General features: G+C 39.7%; 3 protein-coding genes across 3 annotated transcripts; 2 read left to right on the top strand and 1 right to left on the bottom strand.

Annotated features, from left to right (window-relative positions):
• Positions 1-611: 611 nt before the first annotated feature.
• LOC127265220 (kinesin-like protein KIN-7C, mitochondrial) lies at positions 612-9,713 on the top strand. Its single transcript, XM_051294935.1, has 24 exons — positions 612-883; positions 1,027-1,124; positions 1,545-1,634; positions 1,902-1,954; positions 2,069-2,134; positions 2,256-2,309; positions 2,636-2,695; positions 3,053-3,131; positions 3,271-3,338; positions 3,724-3,777; positions 4,019-4,123; positions 4,590-4,694; positions 4,823-4,930; positions 5,271-5,417; positions 6,050-6,232; positions 6,418-6,588; positions 6,761-6,991; positions 7,238-7,378; positions 7,513-7,638; positions 7,820-7,870; positions 7,962-8,009; positions 8,080-8,349; positions 8,464-9,177; positions 9,319-9,713. The coding sequence occupies exons 1-24, from the start codon at positions 678-680 to the stop codon at positions 9,337-9,339; spliced, it is 3,249 nt and encodes a 1,082-aa protein (XP_051150892.1). The 5' UTR covers positions 612-677; the 3' UTR covers positions 9,340-9,713.
• A 224-nt stretch (positions 9,714-9,937) lies between these two features.
• Positions 9,938-11,882, top strand: LOC127265222 (rubisco accumulation factor 1.1, chloroplastic). The gene has a single exon (XM_051294938.1). The coding sequence runs from the start codon at positions 10,242-10,244 to the stop codon at positions 11,658-11,660; it is 1,419 nt and encodes a 472-aa protein (XP_051150895.1). The 5' UTR covers positions 9,938-10,241; the 3' UTR covers positions 11,661-11,882.
• On the bottom strand, positions 11,866-15,484 carry LOC127265223 (protein-tyrosine-phosphatase PTP1). The gene is made up of 9 exons (XM_051294939.1): positions 15,311-15,484; positions 14,801-15,225; positions 14,230-14,326; positions 14,030-14,112; positions 13,779-13,913; positions 13,122-13,256; positions 12,817-12,965; positions 12,600-12,741; positions 11,866-12,145 (listed from the first exon to the last, which is right to left on the bottom strand). Exons 2-9 carry the CDS (start codon positions 14,975-14,977, stop codon positions 12,071-12,073), a joined length of 993 nt encoding a protein of 330 aa, XP_051150896.1. The 5' UTR covers positions 14,978-15,225; positions 15,311-15,484; the 3' UTR covers positions 11,866-12,070.
• Between the last annotated feature and the right edge of the window lie 488 nt (positions 15,485-15,972).

Genomic DNA, 15,972 nt, shown 5'->3' with positions numbered 1-15,972 from the left:
AGGATTTAAATTTAGCAGCTACATAGAAGATTCTTTGTGTTTTCTGTGAGACCTTGTGGAGAATGTTTCTCGTCTCACATCTCCTCTCTTACACTTTTTTTTGAAGAAAAATTATTTTGTGTAGTAGATTATTTGAGATTTGAATAATAAAAACTTTGAATTTAATAATTATATAATATATAAATAAATATTGATATAATATTTTGAATATAAATTTAATATTTAATATAATATAATATATAAAAAATAAGTGTTTGATTTCATCAAAATTTTATTATTCATTAATTTTTTTCAAAAATATCAAATTAAATATTTATATTTTATCTTTTATAAGTATTATATTAAAATCAACTTTTACATCCAAAATACCATCTCAAAACATCTATTAAAATTACATTATAAAATCATTTTAATTTTAAAATTTTAATATTCAAATACTAAACTAAAAATCGAGACCAAACAAACACAGCCTAGCATACTACCCAAACAATTAAAGAAAATTCAACAGGCGGCATTATTATTAGTCCACGCCCACCCCCACCAAATTTACTTTCAAAACCAGGCGTGATTTTTCGGACCCGAGCCGGCCCGGCCCGGCCCGGGCCCGTTGTTCAATTCATGTGAAATTGTCGATTTGGAAGCCTCCGGGCGGCAAAACACACGCCACTCCACTCCAAATGTCCACTCGCCGCTCCTCCGTCTCCCCTTTCCGCTACCGGAAGGCTCCGGCTCCAGCTCCCCCGGCCTGCTCCGCTGTTGTATTCTCCTCGTCTTCTTCGACTGCCTCTGCTGGGGCGTTGCTCTCCAAGCATCCAGCTACGCTGGCCCAGCCCAGCAAAGCAAAAGAGAATGTCACCGTCACTGTGCGATTTCGTCCTCTCAGGTGACCATGTTATCGCTTCTTTTTTCTTTCGTAGTGAATTCCTGACCCAAATGTGAAGTTAATTCCCAAACATTTCTTCGTGGGTTACACTTTTGGGTTGCCTTGCTCACCGTTCGTTTCTTTGTTTGACCTGAAAATTGCAGTTCTAGGGAGATCAGCAAAGGAGATGAAGTGGCTTGGTATGCTGATGGAGACTGCAACGTGCGCAATGAGTTCAACTCTGACATTACATATGGATTTGGTAACCTTCTGGTCCCTTTTCTGCACTTGCTTTGCTGCACATCGGATAGTAAGTTTTGGGCATGCTTAGTGTGCGGAAAATCAGTTAGCACTAGCTATAGTTTTAAGTTTAAGGTTCTAAACTTTTTGAAGGGTTTATGTTTGAGTGATTATTATTTTTAGATGTTAATGAAGCAGAACAAATTTCAAGGAAGTTTATAACTCTGAGTTGAAAGCTTTGCAGTTGGGATGTTAGAGTGTTTGTGATATTAGGGGCACTAATAATTATTTGGATGTGCATACTTTGTTGGAAGCCAGTTTGCACTGTGACCATGCATGCTTGGTAGTGGAATTGTAATGAATCTCCAAAAGTATGTGACTCAACACTGTGTATTTATTTTGTCACTTTTCAAATAATAGAAAATCTTTTGTTTTGTGCCAGACAGGGTATTTGGTCCTGCGACAACTACGCGCCAAGTTTATGATGTTGCGGCACAGCATGTTGTGAGTAGTGCAATGAAAGGAGTAAATGGTAATATACTCTACATGTTTTGTAATCTGAATATGTGTACTTCGTCACTTATTTGTCGCTATCTATGAGGAAGAAATGTTGCTTTTCCTCCTCTCAATGGTATCAAAAGACAAATTTTGTGACGTTGTTTCTTTTTTTGTTTCATGTTTCACTTAATGGAACATTCACAAATATACTATTTGGAATGTTAAAATAAATAAATAAAATCTTGTTTCTATCAGGAATGTCTTTTGTGTTGTTGACTATGCATATATATATATATTGTAGGGACCGTATTTGCATATGGAGTTACTAGCAGTGGGAAGACACATACAATGCATGTAATTGCTAATTTTCTCCTGACCCCTGATCTGGTTCTACTTCCTCTAGGATACCCTACTTTGTGCACATACTATTGGCCAGTAACATTCTTGATGATTCTCATACTGTCATAGGGGGAGCAAAAATCTCCTGGAATCATTCCATTGGCTGTTAAGGATGTCTTCGGAATTATACAAGAGGTAATTACCACCATGGTATTAAGCGGGCCCACACATAGCTTCCTTTTGTTTATTTATTTATTCTTGAATAATGTAATATTCATTTTCTTTTTAGTGCTGAATGCCTTTTGACTTGTTTCAGACACCTGGAAGGGAATTTCTCCTCCGAGTTTCTTATCTGGAAATTTACAATGAGGTTAGTTTAAACATTTATTAATTGGATTCAATTATCTTTTATAGGCACCATTCAGCATTCAATCAAGCTGCAAGACTTTATAATCACGTGTCATAATATTGCTGACAAATCTTTGATTACATATTTCTAGGGAGCATTGCTTATTCACAATTTCTAGTCATAAGCTTTTACTACTTTGTGGTTTAAATTGATTGGTTCACCATGTGATATTGATAGCAAAAGAAAATCTCGTGCTTTAGATGCTTTGAATGTATTCCTGTAATCTACTTAAACTGTTGATATATATTATTCTCAATCCTATGATTGATGTGCTACTTGGAATTTAGGTCATCAATGACTTGCTTAATCCCACCGGACAGAATCTTAGAATAAGAGAGGACTCTCAGGTAAACCTGCATGCAAAATGGTATAATGTTAATTCATTTCTTGACTATATCAGGTTGATATCTCAGGAATATATTCACATGCACGTGCAGACATGCTTGCTATTCTTTGTGTTGTTTATGTGACAATAATGATTTCTTTGTATAGACTTCTCTGGCGAATGATAATGTGGACAAATATTTTAAATAACTGTTAGTGATCGGTAGTTTTCTAATTCCCAAAAAGTGTTCATTTTGATGGTTGTTGGCATGCATTGTGAACTTTCTTTGTCTTGCATTTCCATCAAGAATGCAGTTTGAAATCAATATGATTGCGGATATACTCTGTGAATCTTAGTAATAAAGGATTGGAGTTGGCAGGGCACATATGTGGAGGGAATAAAAGAAGAGGTTGTTCTATCGCCTGCTCATGCTCTTTCTCTGATAGCCTCTGGTGAAGGTAAATTAATAATTGTTTATTTATGTGTATTGTGTATCCTCATTTTTCTCTATGGATGGTTCTTCTGTTGATGATGCCTTTTCTGGAATGTTCACTAATGGTATAAACCTTTATAATTTGCTTTTTAATGTTGATGCAGAGCACAGGCATGTGGGTTCTAATAATTTCAATCTGCTCAGCAGTCGAAGCCACACAATATTTACCTTGGTACTTTGAATTTTGGTGATCTTTTGTTTTGTTATTTATTTCAAGAAATGATATTCAGCCTGCCATTTCATATGTGCTTTGGTAGTGTATATCCATGGCTGCGATCAGATTTTGTATTAAACATACAGAACTTCAACAATTAATAAATTGTGTGATGGAATATGGACTTGTAGAGAGGTCTGTTGGGGTTTTTGAAGGAGTGCCGGTATGGTATGCTACTATGCTAATCGTACCCCAGTTACAAAATTTAAATTCTTCTCAAAAGGTTCCTGAAAATAGAAATTGATCAAATATCATTTGTTGACATCCAATGACCTAAGTCAGTTCAATAATGTCAAGGTTAAACTACATATTCTTTGCTCTTGATGGTTTATTCATCGTGCAGACTATCGAAAGCAGTCTCACTGGGGAAAGTGAAGATGTGACCTTATCACAATTGGTGAGTGTTGAATGGGTTATTTCTGAACTTCTCTGTTTCAATTTGACTTAATTTAATTTTTAATTTGTATATTTTTATCAATTATCTCTATTTAGTACTTTACTTAGCATTTCCAGTATATGAGTAGATTGGCATCGAATGCTTAAGCAAGGGATAATTTTGGTTCTCTTTACTCAGTTGTTCATTCTCTATCTACTTGGTTGTTTGATGCTTGGGGAAATGATACTAAACTCTTGTACAGCATTTAATTGATTTGGCAGGATCTGAAAGTTCCAAAACTGGCACAATTGGGTTGAGGAGAAAAGAGGGTTCATACATAAATAAAAGCTTACTTACACTTGGCACTGTAAGTTTTTTTTTTACTATCTCTGTTATTCATCTTAGTTTTTTACTATACTATGGTGATATGTTTGTACTGATCCTGGTTACCTAATTGCCAATATCTCTCTCTCTCTCCCCTCTCTTTCTCTCTCTCTCTCTCGCTGACACACACACATATCTGCTTTAATTTTGATCTTTAATGGGTAAATGGAATAGCCTTTGGTATTACTCATGTTCGATGCTTTAGGACATTCTCAATCGACAGCAACTACTTTGATAAATAAATTAGTTCGAACTTTGTATGGATATGTCACATCTTCTAGCTCTGCATGCTAAAAGAAAATTGATTGTATTGATCGTGATCCAAGTCTATTGATTTTATTGATATTGATCCAAGACTAAAGTGGGCTACTCCACTGAAGGTCAACCTTATTATTGTGGCTAGTTATGATTCTATTTGTTTAAGCAAATAATATTGTTTGTGTATCCAGGTGATATCCAAACTAACAGATGGAAAATCTACTCACATACCATATCGAGATTCAAAGTTGACACGTTTGTTGCAGTCTTCTCTCAGTGGTCATGGTTGTGTTTCTGTAAGTTGAAATCCATTGAATAAGTAGACCTAGGACTAGAAATTTCATTTTTATGAGATGTTCTCAATGAGATTTCAGTTATATATATATGGCTTGAGGAGAATACTCATTCTTAATCCTTCTTATAGCTTATTTGCACAGTGACACCTGCCTCTAGCAATACTGAAGAAACACACAACACTCTTAAGTTTGCACAACGTAGTAAGCATGTTGAAATTAAAGCCTCTCCAAACAAGGTGAGCGATATGGGTTTCTTAATTATGATTGTGTACTTGATACATTTCAAAATTTCAGATTTTTTTTTTTTTTTTGAGTTAGATATTGACTAAAAAGTACTTTTTATACAATGAGGACCGTTCATATAAGATACTTATGATCTATTCTAGAAAAGTTAGTTACATGCTAAGTATGTTCTAGTTTGGTAATAGGTTACATACGTGGGAAGTATATTCAAGGAAAACGATATACATGGCACATCATGTCCTATCAAATTAAATCTAAATAGTAAAACATTATACTATATCACAACTGTACATGCTAATCTATGGTAATGTTTCCTTGATTTGTGTTGTGTAGATCCTGGATGAAAAGTCTCTCATTAAAAAATATCAGAAAGAAATATCCAATCTAAAGCAAGAACTTGAGCAGTTGAAGCGTGGTATGATGGAGAAAGAACATTTGACAGCACCAAGCCGAGAAGATCTTGTTAATATAAAGCTCCAGGTAGGTGTTGGATATTAAAGATTCTGTTTGGAAAACAAAAATCAAAATAATTACTGAGCACTTGTGTTTGACTTTGCTTCTTTATACTATCTATAGTAATTTTGGAACTTGCATTCAGGATATTTCAATTATGCTATTTGCATCTACCATTGACATGTTGCTTCTACTATGGAGGTCTTGAGGCAGAGAAACCTGTTTTGAGATAGACTAATATGTTCAATTTTACAGAAGTCTATTTGTTGGTGTGATAAATTCCTGCGGACCAAGGTTCATTGTGGTCCATGGTGTTGCAGCTTTGTGGAGGGGGAATGTTGTGTTTTTACTTACTTATTTATTTATTTATTTTTTATTATTATTATTACTATTATTATTATTATTATTATTATTATTATTATTATTATTATTATTATTTATATTTTAAGTCATGTTATGCATTTTATTTATCAACATTAATGGCATGCATGCATAATTTGTGTATTTTTCTGTTTTCTAATTTTCATTTTATTGCTATTTTTGGAGTGTCAGTTTGCTGATAGTTTTTCACAGCACACAGTATCTTGTGTACATCATAAAATTTAAATTGTGGTAAGGTCATAACATTTTTTCTGAGAGATAGACTTCCTATATTCCAGTTGGAAGCAGGGCAAATTAAGTTACAGTCAAGATTGGAAGAGGAGGAACAAGCCAAAGCTGCTTTAATGGGGAGGATTCAGAGATTAACCAAGCTTATCTTGGTTTCTACAAAAACCTCAACTCAATCAAATATGCTTGAAGAGCCTAGCCACAGGCGAAGGCATTCATTTGGGGAAGATGAGGTGCCAAAAGTGAAGTTTACCTTTGATGACTTTGTTGTATAATGAACTTCCTATTATTGTATCTGATGATTCACTACTTTATAGCTACGTTGTATGCGTCACTTTGAAAGGCCCGCTTCATATGTTACCTGGTTCTGATTTTATCTTCTTTTTAATTGTTAAGTTTCTCTTCTTTGCTTATGCAGCTAGCCTATTTGCCAGATAGAAAACGTGGATGCGTAATTGATGAGGACAATGGAAGTGTTGACTCTGAAAGGTCTGTGGATGGCAAGATTGATGCGACAAATCTTGATGAGTTGGTTCAAGATTACAAAAGGAATACGAGGAGAGGGATGCTTGGATGGTTTAAACTAAGGGTGTGTTCACATGTGATTTAATTTAATTTATGAAATAAGTAATTTCTGATCAAGCCTTTTACAGTCTTCTTCCTTGCATTTAGCTTGATACATAGACTATATGTGGGTAAAATCCCATGAAGTAGCTTATATATATACATACATATATATATATATATCATTTGGGATGCAGAAGCCTGAGGCTGTTTCATCACCAAGTACTGATCATGATAGTTCTGCAAGTGGTTCTCCTGCTTCCTCATCAAAATTGTCTGGACGCAAAGTTATGTTTAGTGATATTAAAGATGCACGGAGGAAGTCTGTCAGCGGGAAAGTGGATGAGACTTCTGCTGCAGCTTTTCCTGAAAGAACTCAAGCTGGTGACTTGTTCAGTGCAGCTGCTGGAGTAAAGCGTCTTCCACCGGTGAGATAAAGTTTGATTTGATTATTGAACTTTGAGTACCAAGTTTAAAAAATGGGCAACAAACAAATCTATCAGTTGTCTTCTTTTCATCAATAATATTTATGATTTCATATCTTATTGTTATTGGTAGGGTGCCATGTAAGGGGTTGGTATCTTTGTTTGGCATGACTTTATCGTTAGTAGGGCGTAGGTGCAACTTAATTGGCCAACTCATGTGTCCAAGTTTGAATGCAAAATGTATTGTAGACTGGGAGCACCATCACAGATCAAATGGATCTTCTACGTGAGCAAATAAAGATGTTAGCGGGAGAGGTGGCCTTAGCTACAAGTTCGCTGAAAAGAGTTTCAGAGCAAGCAGCTAAGAATCCTGATGATTCCAAACTTCAGGTGCTTAATATTTGCGATTGTCCCTTAGGATATGCCATATGTAAGCTTATGCTGAGTGGATTAAAAAAATTTCAATTATTTTTCATCCAGACTCATATCTTGTGCCCTTGTGCTCTCATGGTACTTCATTTTAGGAAAGCATGCAAAGATTGAAGGATGAAATAAGAGGAAAGAAGCGTCAAATGCGGATTTTGGAGCAACGAATGATTGGATCCATAGAGCTATCTCCTTATGGTTCAAGCATTGTCGAGATGTCTCAGGTAAGCTTGTCAGGACAACCTTAAGGCAAGTAAAACGCATCTGTAAAACTTTTTGATAAGTTCATGTAACACAGATAATGTTCTTCTATAGTAAAAGGACCTAAATTTTATCTTCTATTTTATGATGAATTTATTTTTCGATTAAATATATTCGTGTGGTAAATTTGTGTGGAGAATGCAGGCTTTGTCAAGGCTTGCTACTCAGCTGAATGAAAAAACTTTTGAGCTTGAGGTAGGCCTCCATTTAACTATTGTGTCTGCTGTTTCAAATAGAAGAGTATTATTTGACACGAACAACTTTTTGATTTCGCAACTCGAAAAAGATCAAATCAGCAGATAACAGGATCCTCCAGGAGCAGCTACGGGGGAAGGTAAATCTCGTTCCCCACTTCCGAGCTTTACTATTATCAAATCATGCATTGATACATTACCTTCTTCTAGACAATGGAGAATAACGAGATGCAGGAAACCATTACTCAGTTGAAACAGCAGATTGAATCCTTGATGCAACATAAAAATTCAAAAAGTGCAGATAGCACCACTAGAATGAACAGTGCTGAGAGATCGATAGAGGTTATGAATGAAAAGGGATATGACATTATTTCATACGATGAAACTTCCATGGACGAAAATACACCAACAAGTGCAGGCAGCCTGAATAAAATATTCAACCATGATGGCACATCTTCAAAGTCTCGGCTTCTTGTGCAGGTAGTTATCTCCAGCTCAGGTGCAATTTATTGTCAATTTGCTATTCTCATGATTAGTGTCCTAAGAATTTTTTATTTTTATTTTTATTTTAAAAAAAAACCCTCTCTGGTTAAGGCTGCTGAGATAGAGTCGCTGAAACATGAAATGGATAAGCTTACTGAAGAGAAGGATGAGATAGAGATTCAGTGCCAAAAACAAACTGAGGAAGCTTCCTATGCTAAAGAACTTGCATCTGCAGCAGCAGTTGAGCTGCGGAACTTGGCAGAAGAAGTAACAAAGCTATCCTACCAAAATGCAAAACTCACTGCTGATCTGGCTTGTTGCAAGGCCAACTGCTGTAAAAAATCAACTCCTGTTACAAAGCACAATGGAGTGAGTATACAGTTACAACCTGGACGTGACTCCTCCTCACACATGAGAAAGTCAGGGGAGGGATTATCTATGGAGGAGTTTGAGGTGGAGCTGAATGCAAGATACCAAAGAGAAGCCTCTTTGGTTGCCGCATTAGCAGAAAGGGACAGAATAGAAGGTGATCTACGGAAGAGATTCGACGATGCAAAAAGGCGTGAAGAGAAGTTGGAAAATGAGCTTGCTAACATGTGGGTTTTGGTAGCAAAGCTGCGGAAAGGGCATGGAGTATCTGATGTATTATTAGAGAGCAATTTATTGAATGGATCTGCTACTGCTGCTGCATTATCATCTGACAACGTCCAGAAGTGTGAGATGATCAGTTTGATTGAGGAGGAGTCTAAAGCATGTTGTTATCAAGAAGCCGAAGCTGGAGCTGGAAGAAGAAATTGCAAGGAGGTTGACGACTTTGGAGTAAAGGTGAGTGACTGTTGCTAATGCTGTCGTGATGCTTGCTTGCTTGCTCTACCTAATTTCATCACAATGGAGTAATCCCTTATAGATGAAGGTCGCATGGATTTGATTGATTGATTGATTTAGCGGGATGAAATTGCATTGCAGGGTTGGAGTAATCCTCTATAGACGACGACGATGATGATGATGATAGCATGGCATCCATAATCACACCAGTTCAGTTCAGTCCAGTCCACACCCACCACCATAATTGGATCTTCTGGTCTGGGTGAAAGAAACCTCGTCTGCACCGTGATTGTGTGAGTGCCTTGCCTGCTTGCCTCCCTCCCTACAACTACAACTACAATATAATGTATTGATAGATAATACAATTAAGAACCAACAACTGTCGAGAAGGCATGATGTAAAGTACTAGTAAGTAGTAAGTATCCATCCTGATCCAGGCAGGCTCCAGCTGACATGCCTGTCTGTCTGTCTGTTTTTATTAAGGAAAAAAAGGGAAGTTTAATTTGTGATCAAATTTTGTTGTTTCTGGGTTATTTATTTTTAACCCACCCTCGTAATGGATCGTAAGCTAGATAGTAACAGGCAGCCAACTGTAACTAGTGCAGGTTTGGGTGCGGTTGCCTTGCCTACCTCACAGAGAGCAGCAGTTTTACTACTAGTAGCAGTAATAATAGATAAATACTAGAACACAGATTTTGATTTAAATCACAACAGGAACAGGCTTTGTTTTTTTAGATCAGTTTCATTCAAAAGCTCCTCCTCGTCCTCCAGCTCCAACCAGCTAGCTAGCTAGCTATCTATCTATCTATCTATCTATCTATCTGTTTTAGTCCGTCTATTTAGATATTCTCTCTCTCTCTCTCTCTCTCTCTTCATATTCTTGCCTTACTATAGATATAACATGATTACAGAGAGAGAGAGAGAGAGAGAGAGAGAGATAAATAGGTAGGGATATTATTTTGATGAAGTAAACCCCCATCCCATCCCAACCCAATCCCCTTCCCCCCTCCATTGTCTTAGTCGTATTATTTCTTCTTCCTCCCAATACCACCACTACCACTACCATGCTCGCCGCCGCCTCCTCCTCCACGCCGGCCAGCAGTCCAGTTTCTCTCCTCCCCTCCCCCACCCATCTCCGACGACTCCACCTTCTTGTCAAGCCCTCCTCCTCCTCCAGACCGCCTCCTCCCAAGTCCGACAGGTCTAGGTCTAGGTCCGTCTCTGTCACCGCCCTTATTCTCCCTCCCTCTTTCTCATCCTCATCCTCTTCCTCTTCCTCATCCTCTTCTTCCAAACAGCGACAGCAACAGCTGCAGCAGCAGCTCTACCAGCCCTACCGCCCGCCGCCATCTCCCCTACCCCCAAAGTACCGCTCCCTCGACACCAAGGAGCGCCTCGACATCCTCACCAATCGGCTGGGTCTTTGGTTCGAGTACGCCCCTCTCATCACATCCCTCCTCCAGGAGGGCTTCATCTCCACCACCATCGAGGAGATTACCGGCATCGCCTCCCTCGAACAGAACCGCCTCGTCGTCGCTGCCCAGGTCCGGGACTCCCTGGTCCAATCCACCGACGACGAGGTTGTTTCCTACTTCGATGCCCCCTCCGCCCCCGAACTCCTCTACGAAATCCGCACCCTCAACACCCCGCAACGCGCCCTGGCGGCGCGTTTCATCATCGACTACGGCTTCGACGGCAGGAGAGCCGAAGAGCTGGCGAGGTCCATGAAGGATTACCCCCGGCGGTACGGGGAGAGGGGGTGGGAGAGCTTCGACGGGAACCTGCCCGGAGATTGTCTGGCCTTCATGTACTTCAGGCAGGCTCAGGAGCACAGGTCGGCCTCGTCGCCGGAGCTGAGCAAGGCCATGCTGGAGAGGGCTCTGGAGGTGGCCACGACGGAGAGGGCGAAGCAGAGGGTGATCCAGGATGTGGAGGGGGGCAGCGACGAGGACGACGGCGACGGCGGCGGCATAGATGACCGGGTGAGACTGCCGGTGGTGAGGATGGAGTTCGGGGAGGTCGGGCAGTCGAGCTCGGTCGTGGTACTGCCGGTGTGCAGGGCGGAGGAGAGCGAAGCGGCGCCGTGGGAGTGCGGAATGGGAGGGGAGTTTGGGGTGGTGCAGGCGGAGAAGGGGTGGAGCAGCTGGGTGGTGCTGCCTAGGTGGGCGCCGATGGCGGGTCTGAACAGAGGGGGGGTTGCGGTGGCGTTCCCCAGGGCGAGGGGGGTGTTGCCCTGGAGGATCAAGAGGAAGGATGCGGCAGAGGAGATCCTGGTGGTGGTGGACCGGGGGCTGAAGGAGGAGGAAGAGGGCGAGGACGAGGGGTGGTTTCATCTGGTGGCGGCGGGGAGTGAAGGGGCGAAGGTGGAGAGGTGGAGGGACATGGATGCGGAGAAGAAGGGGAGGAGCCTGGGGAGGGCGGTTTTGGTGGTGAAGCCCCCCAGGGATGAGAACGATGAGTTGAGCCCCGAGGACTGGGACTGACCCACCGACCTGGTAGTTTAATGAACTCCACTCCCGCACTAATCTATCTGCTTCTGTGTCCTCTGTCTGATAAAGCCTCTACCCTACCCTACCCTACCCTATTATACACCTTACTACTGCTTACACATCACGAGGAGGGCTTGCTTCTCCTCTCCATACAAAAAGTTCCAACAGTTGGTTAAATCCTTTAACACAGCAAGGAGCATTTTCAGAATTCATAAACTTGAATATTCAACATAACATTATTATGAGCGTGTGTGTATGTTCTTGCTAAGGAAACAAGGCAGGCATATCATCAACCAACCAAGAATCATCCTGTTCCTTCCTGTGGTCAAGGAAGTAAATTTAGAAACTAGATCAAGCAAGTGTTGTACACAAAATGCAGAATCGATTCATCAAACAGCCAGACATCAAGGAGCATTGCTATCTGAGATAATATTCTCAAGTTCGTCAATAATTGCATCATAGCACAAGACATACTGCTCCTGTACAAATAAAAAGGCACACCAGATCAGCATAAAATATATCCATTCGCTTTTAATTAAATTCACATCAAACAACTGATGAGAGCTACCAACATAATCAATCTCATTGCCATAGCTTTGGAGACCTAATTAGCCATGGATAACATTGATTTATAGTCTCACACACACAATCCAAATCTAAGTATATGTGGAAGCAGCTTTCAACATTTTTTTCTTCTTTTTTCAACAAAAAAGGTGTTCATAGAAATTCTATAATACTTCCATTCTCTTAGTCCTTCAACTACCATCCGAGCTTGGTTCATCAGGGGGTGCATAATTTCCGGGAGAAAATGCATGTATCTAGGAAGTTCTGAGCTTTAATTGTTGATTAAAATTTTGATTTCAAACTTAGTACAGGGAGAAAGAAAAAAATAATAGTTAAATAACAAGAATGCTGGATATCATGAAATAATACCAGCGTTTGCACCATTCCGATTCTCTGTGACCGAAAAGTTGCAACTGTATTAACAAGATCCAAAGCAGTCATGTCTCCTATCAGAACTCTTTGAATAGTGTTATGAATGACACAATATGTGCCAGTTCTACCAATCCCTGCACTGCTGATAAGATAAGCATGAGAAAAAATGTACAACATTTTGTGTAATCAAATTGAATCACAACCACCAACAAACCTGCAGTGAACAACTACCGGTCCTACATTGGGTGGGAAATGACTTGCTCTTTTAAAGATTTCACGGACAGCAAGAGTGTCTTTTGGAACTCCATGATCAGGCCATTCAGGGTACTGAACATGCAAAACAGACAATGGGGGTTCCTCTGACTGCAAAGCAAGGGAAACTTGGTTATTTAAGAGTCTTGTTACATGAAAATGAACCAAAACCCTTTCTTCATCACGATTCAAGAATATTCCTGACAGGTGCACTAGTAGTAACAATCAATCTCAAATGAAGGAACAGGTGAAGGAAATTTGCCTCACCTCTTTGTATTTCACTTCTAGGCATCGGAATATTACTGAATTATTTGATATTTGCATCCACTTGGTGGTGATGCATATGTTACCAAACTCTCTTGGTCCATCCTCTGCTTGGAAATAATCAACGCACTTCACTGTCTGCACCCAGAATTGTTATAAAGAAACTAATCATAACACAAACTGTATCAGCACTACAGAAATATATTAAAAATGAATTTCCTCTTTATGAGATGGGAAGCTTAGTAGAAACAAACAAGAGAGATCTCCTCAATTGGTGTTGTACACAGTAGCCCCAAATATTTAAGATGTTCTCTAGTACCCCGGACCAGTATCTGATAGAAATCTAAGAGCAAAGCATCAAGTGACACAACACTATTTCATAGACTTATTCACCTAGGCAGATGTCAATGAATTTTATTAGAGCTCGATAGAAATACAACATTCATGTATGGACTCCAAAAAGATTAAATTTGTTGGAGTAAATTTACAGCAAACATAGGAATACTCAAATTGTGCAGAAATCTAATCAAGCCAAGTCAAAAGTTGGTACTACTTATTACGAGTTTAAATAGAATAAAGTACAGAGTAGAGTTTCAGAGAATGTCATTAAGATTGTTGATCTGTAGCCAGGATTAATCCGGAAAATATCATATTACTTACATGGTAATTGTCCACCAATCGAGTGAGCATAACTATGACAGGGCAGTGATACTGGAGTATCATTTCCCAGAAGTCCTCACATGTATGAGAAAGCGGCCCTTGAGTCGCAATAAAACGAGAAACACTTTCAGAAGTCTACAACCAAAAGAGACGATCATGAATGAACAAAGATTGACATAAATAGCTAAGCATGCACAAAAGAGACGCCTTCTATATAATTGCAAGTTAAAACCAAAAGGATAAACTGGCACCATGACAAAACTAGCATTGATATATCCCTTGGCAGAAGATCTGTAATCCGAGCATTGCTTCAAGATAACCCTGCTACTGTCGACTGCCACAGAGAAAATTCAAGAGCTGTTACTTATGAAAGATGAATCTGCAAAGTGCCAACTGATCACATGTGAGTCAATCCACAGATGGAATCTATGTTTATTGCTTATTGGCGTACATGGCAGGACATCGGTGTATCGGTTCTTTGAGAGATTCAAGCTATCAAGTGCAACAGTACACCTATTCCTCATCTCCACAGCCCTCATCCTATTAGCCTGCAATGGGGAAGATGTGGATTTAACACGTTTAGAATAGTAAGTTGTATCCCATATATCATACATCAGAATATACATGTGCCAAGATCAAATAACATAGATCCAAAAACTGTCAGCAAGAAGGAAATTTTCACAGAACGCCAATGTTTGATTGCGTCAAGAGCGACATAGTAGCCAATCAAGCTCGCATCAACGCAAGTCAGGATCATTATTATTATTGCGGTCATTAACTTTTTCAAGGGAACATAGAGAAACAATAATGTCGTGACCAGCAGAATCCCCTGCTTGCGCAGTTGGAGGGGCACATGGAGAAACATAAATATCGCGATCTAACAGAATTTCATAGGTGTTTACTTTAATGGCGTATAGAGAAATATAGATGTCGAGACCGCAGGATCACTCGGCGGCTTATCTCAAGGGCACTTGGGAAACATAGATGACATCCGGAAACGAACATAAAAGGAAGATAGATACCTGCAAGATTTGGAACTCTTGGTGCATCTTGTGCGGAGAATTGAATTTTTTGGCTTTGAAGAATTCAAGGGCTTGGGAGCAATAGCGTAGCTGATCAGGGGAGAGATGGAGCCTAGGCATGGACGAATCGAGGGAAGAGTTGAAAGATTTGGGGGAGGTGGCGGTGGGAGATGCCATAGCCGCTGCTGGTGGTGGCGGTGGAGTGGCGGTGGAGGTGAGCGATTTAGCGGAGGGAGTGGCCGTAACCAACCTCCGGCCGCTACGGCGGTTTGGTACAACGTTACCCGTGGTTCCAGAGGTTAGGGCTCGCACGGCCCGCCCTTTGGCCGACTAACAGTGATAGTGACGAAGAAGAGAGACCCCGTGGAACGGATTGATTTTATTTGCGTTCCTGAGCCTGCCTGCCTGCCTAATCTTCAAATTTTCTACAAAAGAAAATGGTTAGTCATAGTCCCGCGTAAGAGAGAGAGTGAAGTTACAGTAAGGTCATCATGAGTTGCAAATTCATACGAGATTGATGAGTGCGTCTGCGTCTGCGTCTGCGTCTTCTCTTCTGTTATGATCTAATCCAACAGTAGTCTGCAAATTAAATTAGCTAACATGAGTAGCTAGACGATCAAACAAATTATAAAAGGAATCGCCACAAAGCACGATCAAGTAATGATCTATGTGAGTGCTGCCATTTTTAGATGTTTTTGTTGTATATATTTATATTAAAGTAATAACATTAGCACAATGGGTATAAAATCAGTTCATGCCACCATAAAATCAAGTCATGCCACATAAATTCAAATTTTATTGTTCAATAATTGTTTTTGGAAAATCCACCAAGAAATGATTGTTCAAATTTTATGGTTCAAGAAATGATAACATTTTTATTTCTTTAGCCTCATTTCTATATACCAAACACAACCTTAAGATTTATTCAAACCCACTAGCAATTCCCAAAATTATATAAAAAAAATAAAAAAAATAATTTTTTTTAGACCACACACTCTTATGGGGATGGAACGTCAACTTCATTTATAAGTGAGAGAGTGTGCTTAATGTGGGCACTGGACTACACTTACGGATATCAACGGGGCGGGGGTTCGAGACGGGTTTTGCATGCCCCGAGATCTGTTCCGCTAGAAAATATTAGGCTTTGAGACCCGTCCCGCTCTGCTTTCACC

This window comes from Andrographis paniculata, unplaced genomic scaffold, assembly GCF_009805555.1.
Source record: "Andrographis paniculata isolate CXL003 unplaced genomic scaffold, ASM980555v1 Contig72END, whole genome shotgun sequence".
In the NCBI taxonomy this organism is placed as follows: domain Eukaryota; kingdom Viridiplantae; phylum Streptophyta; class Magnoliopsida; order Lamiales; family Acanthaceae; genus Andrographis; species Andrographis paniculata.
The sequence above is the reverse complement of the archived record's forward strand: the minus strand, read 5'-3'. Positions and strand labels throughout refer to the sequence as shown.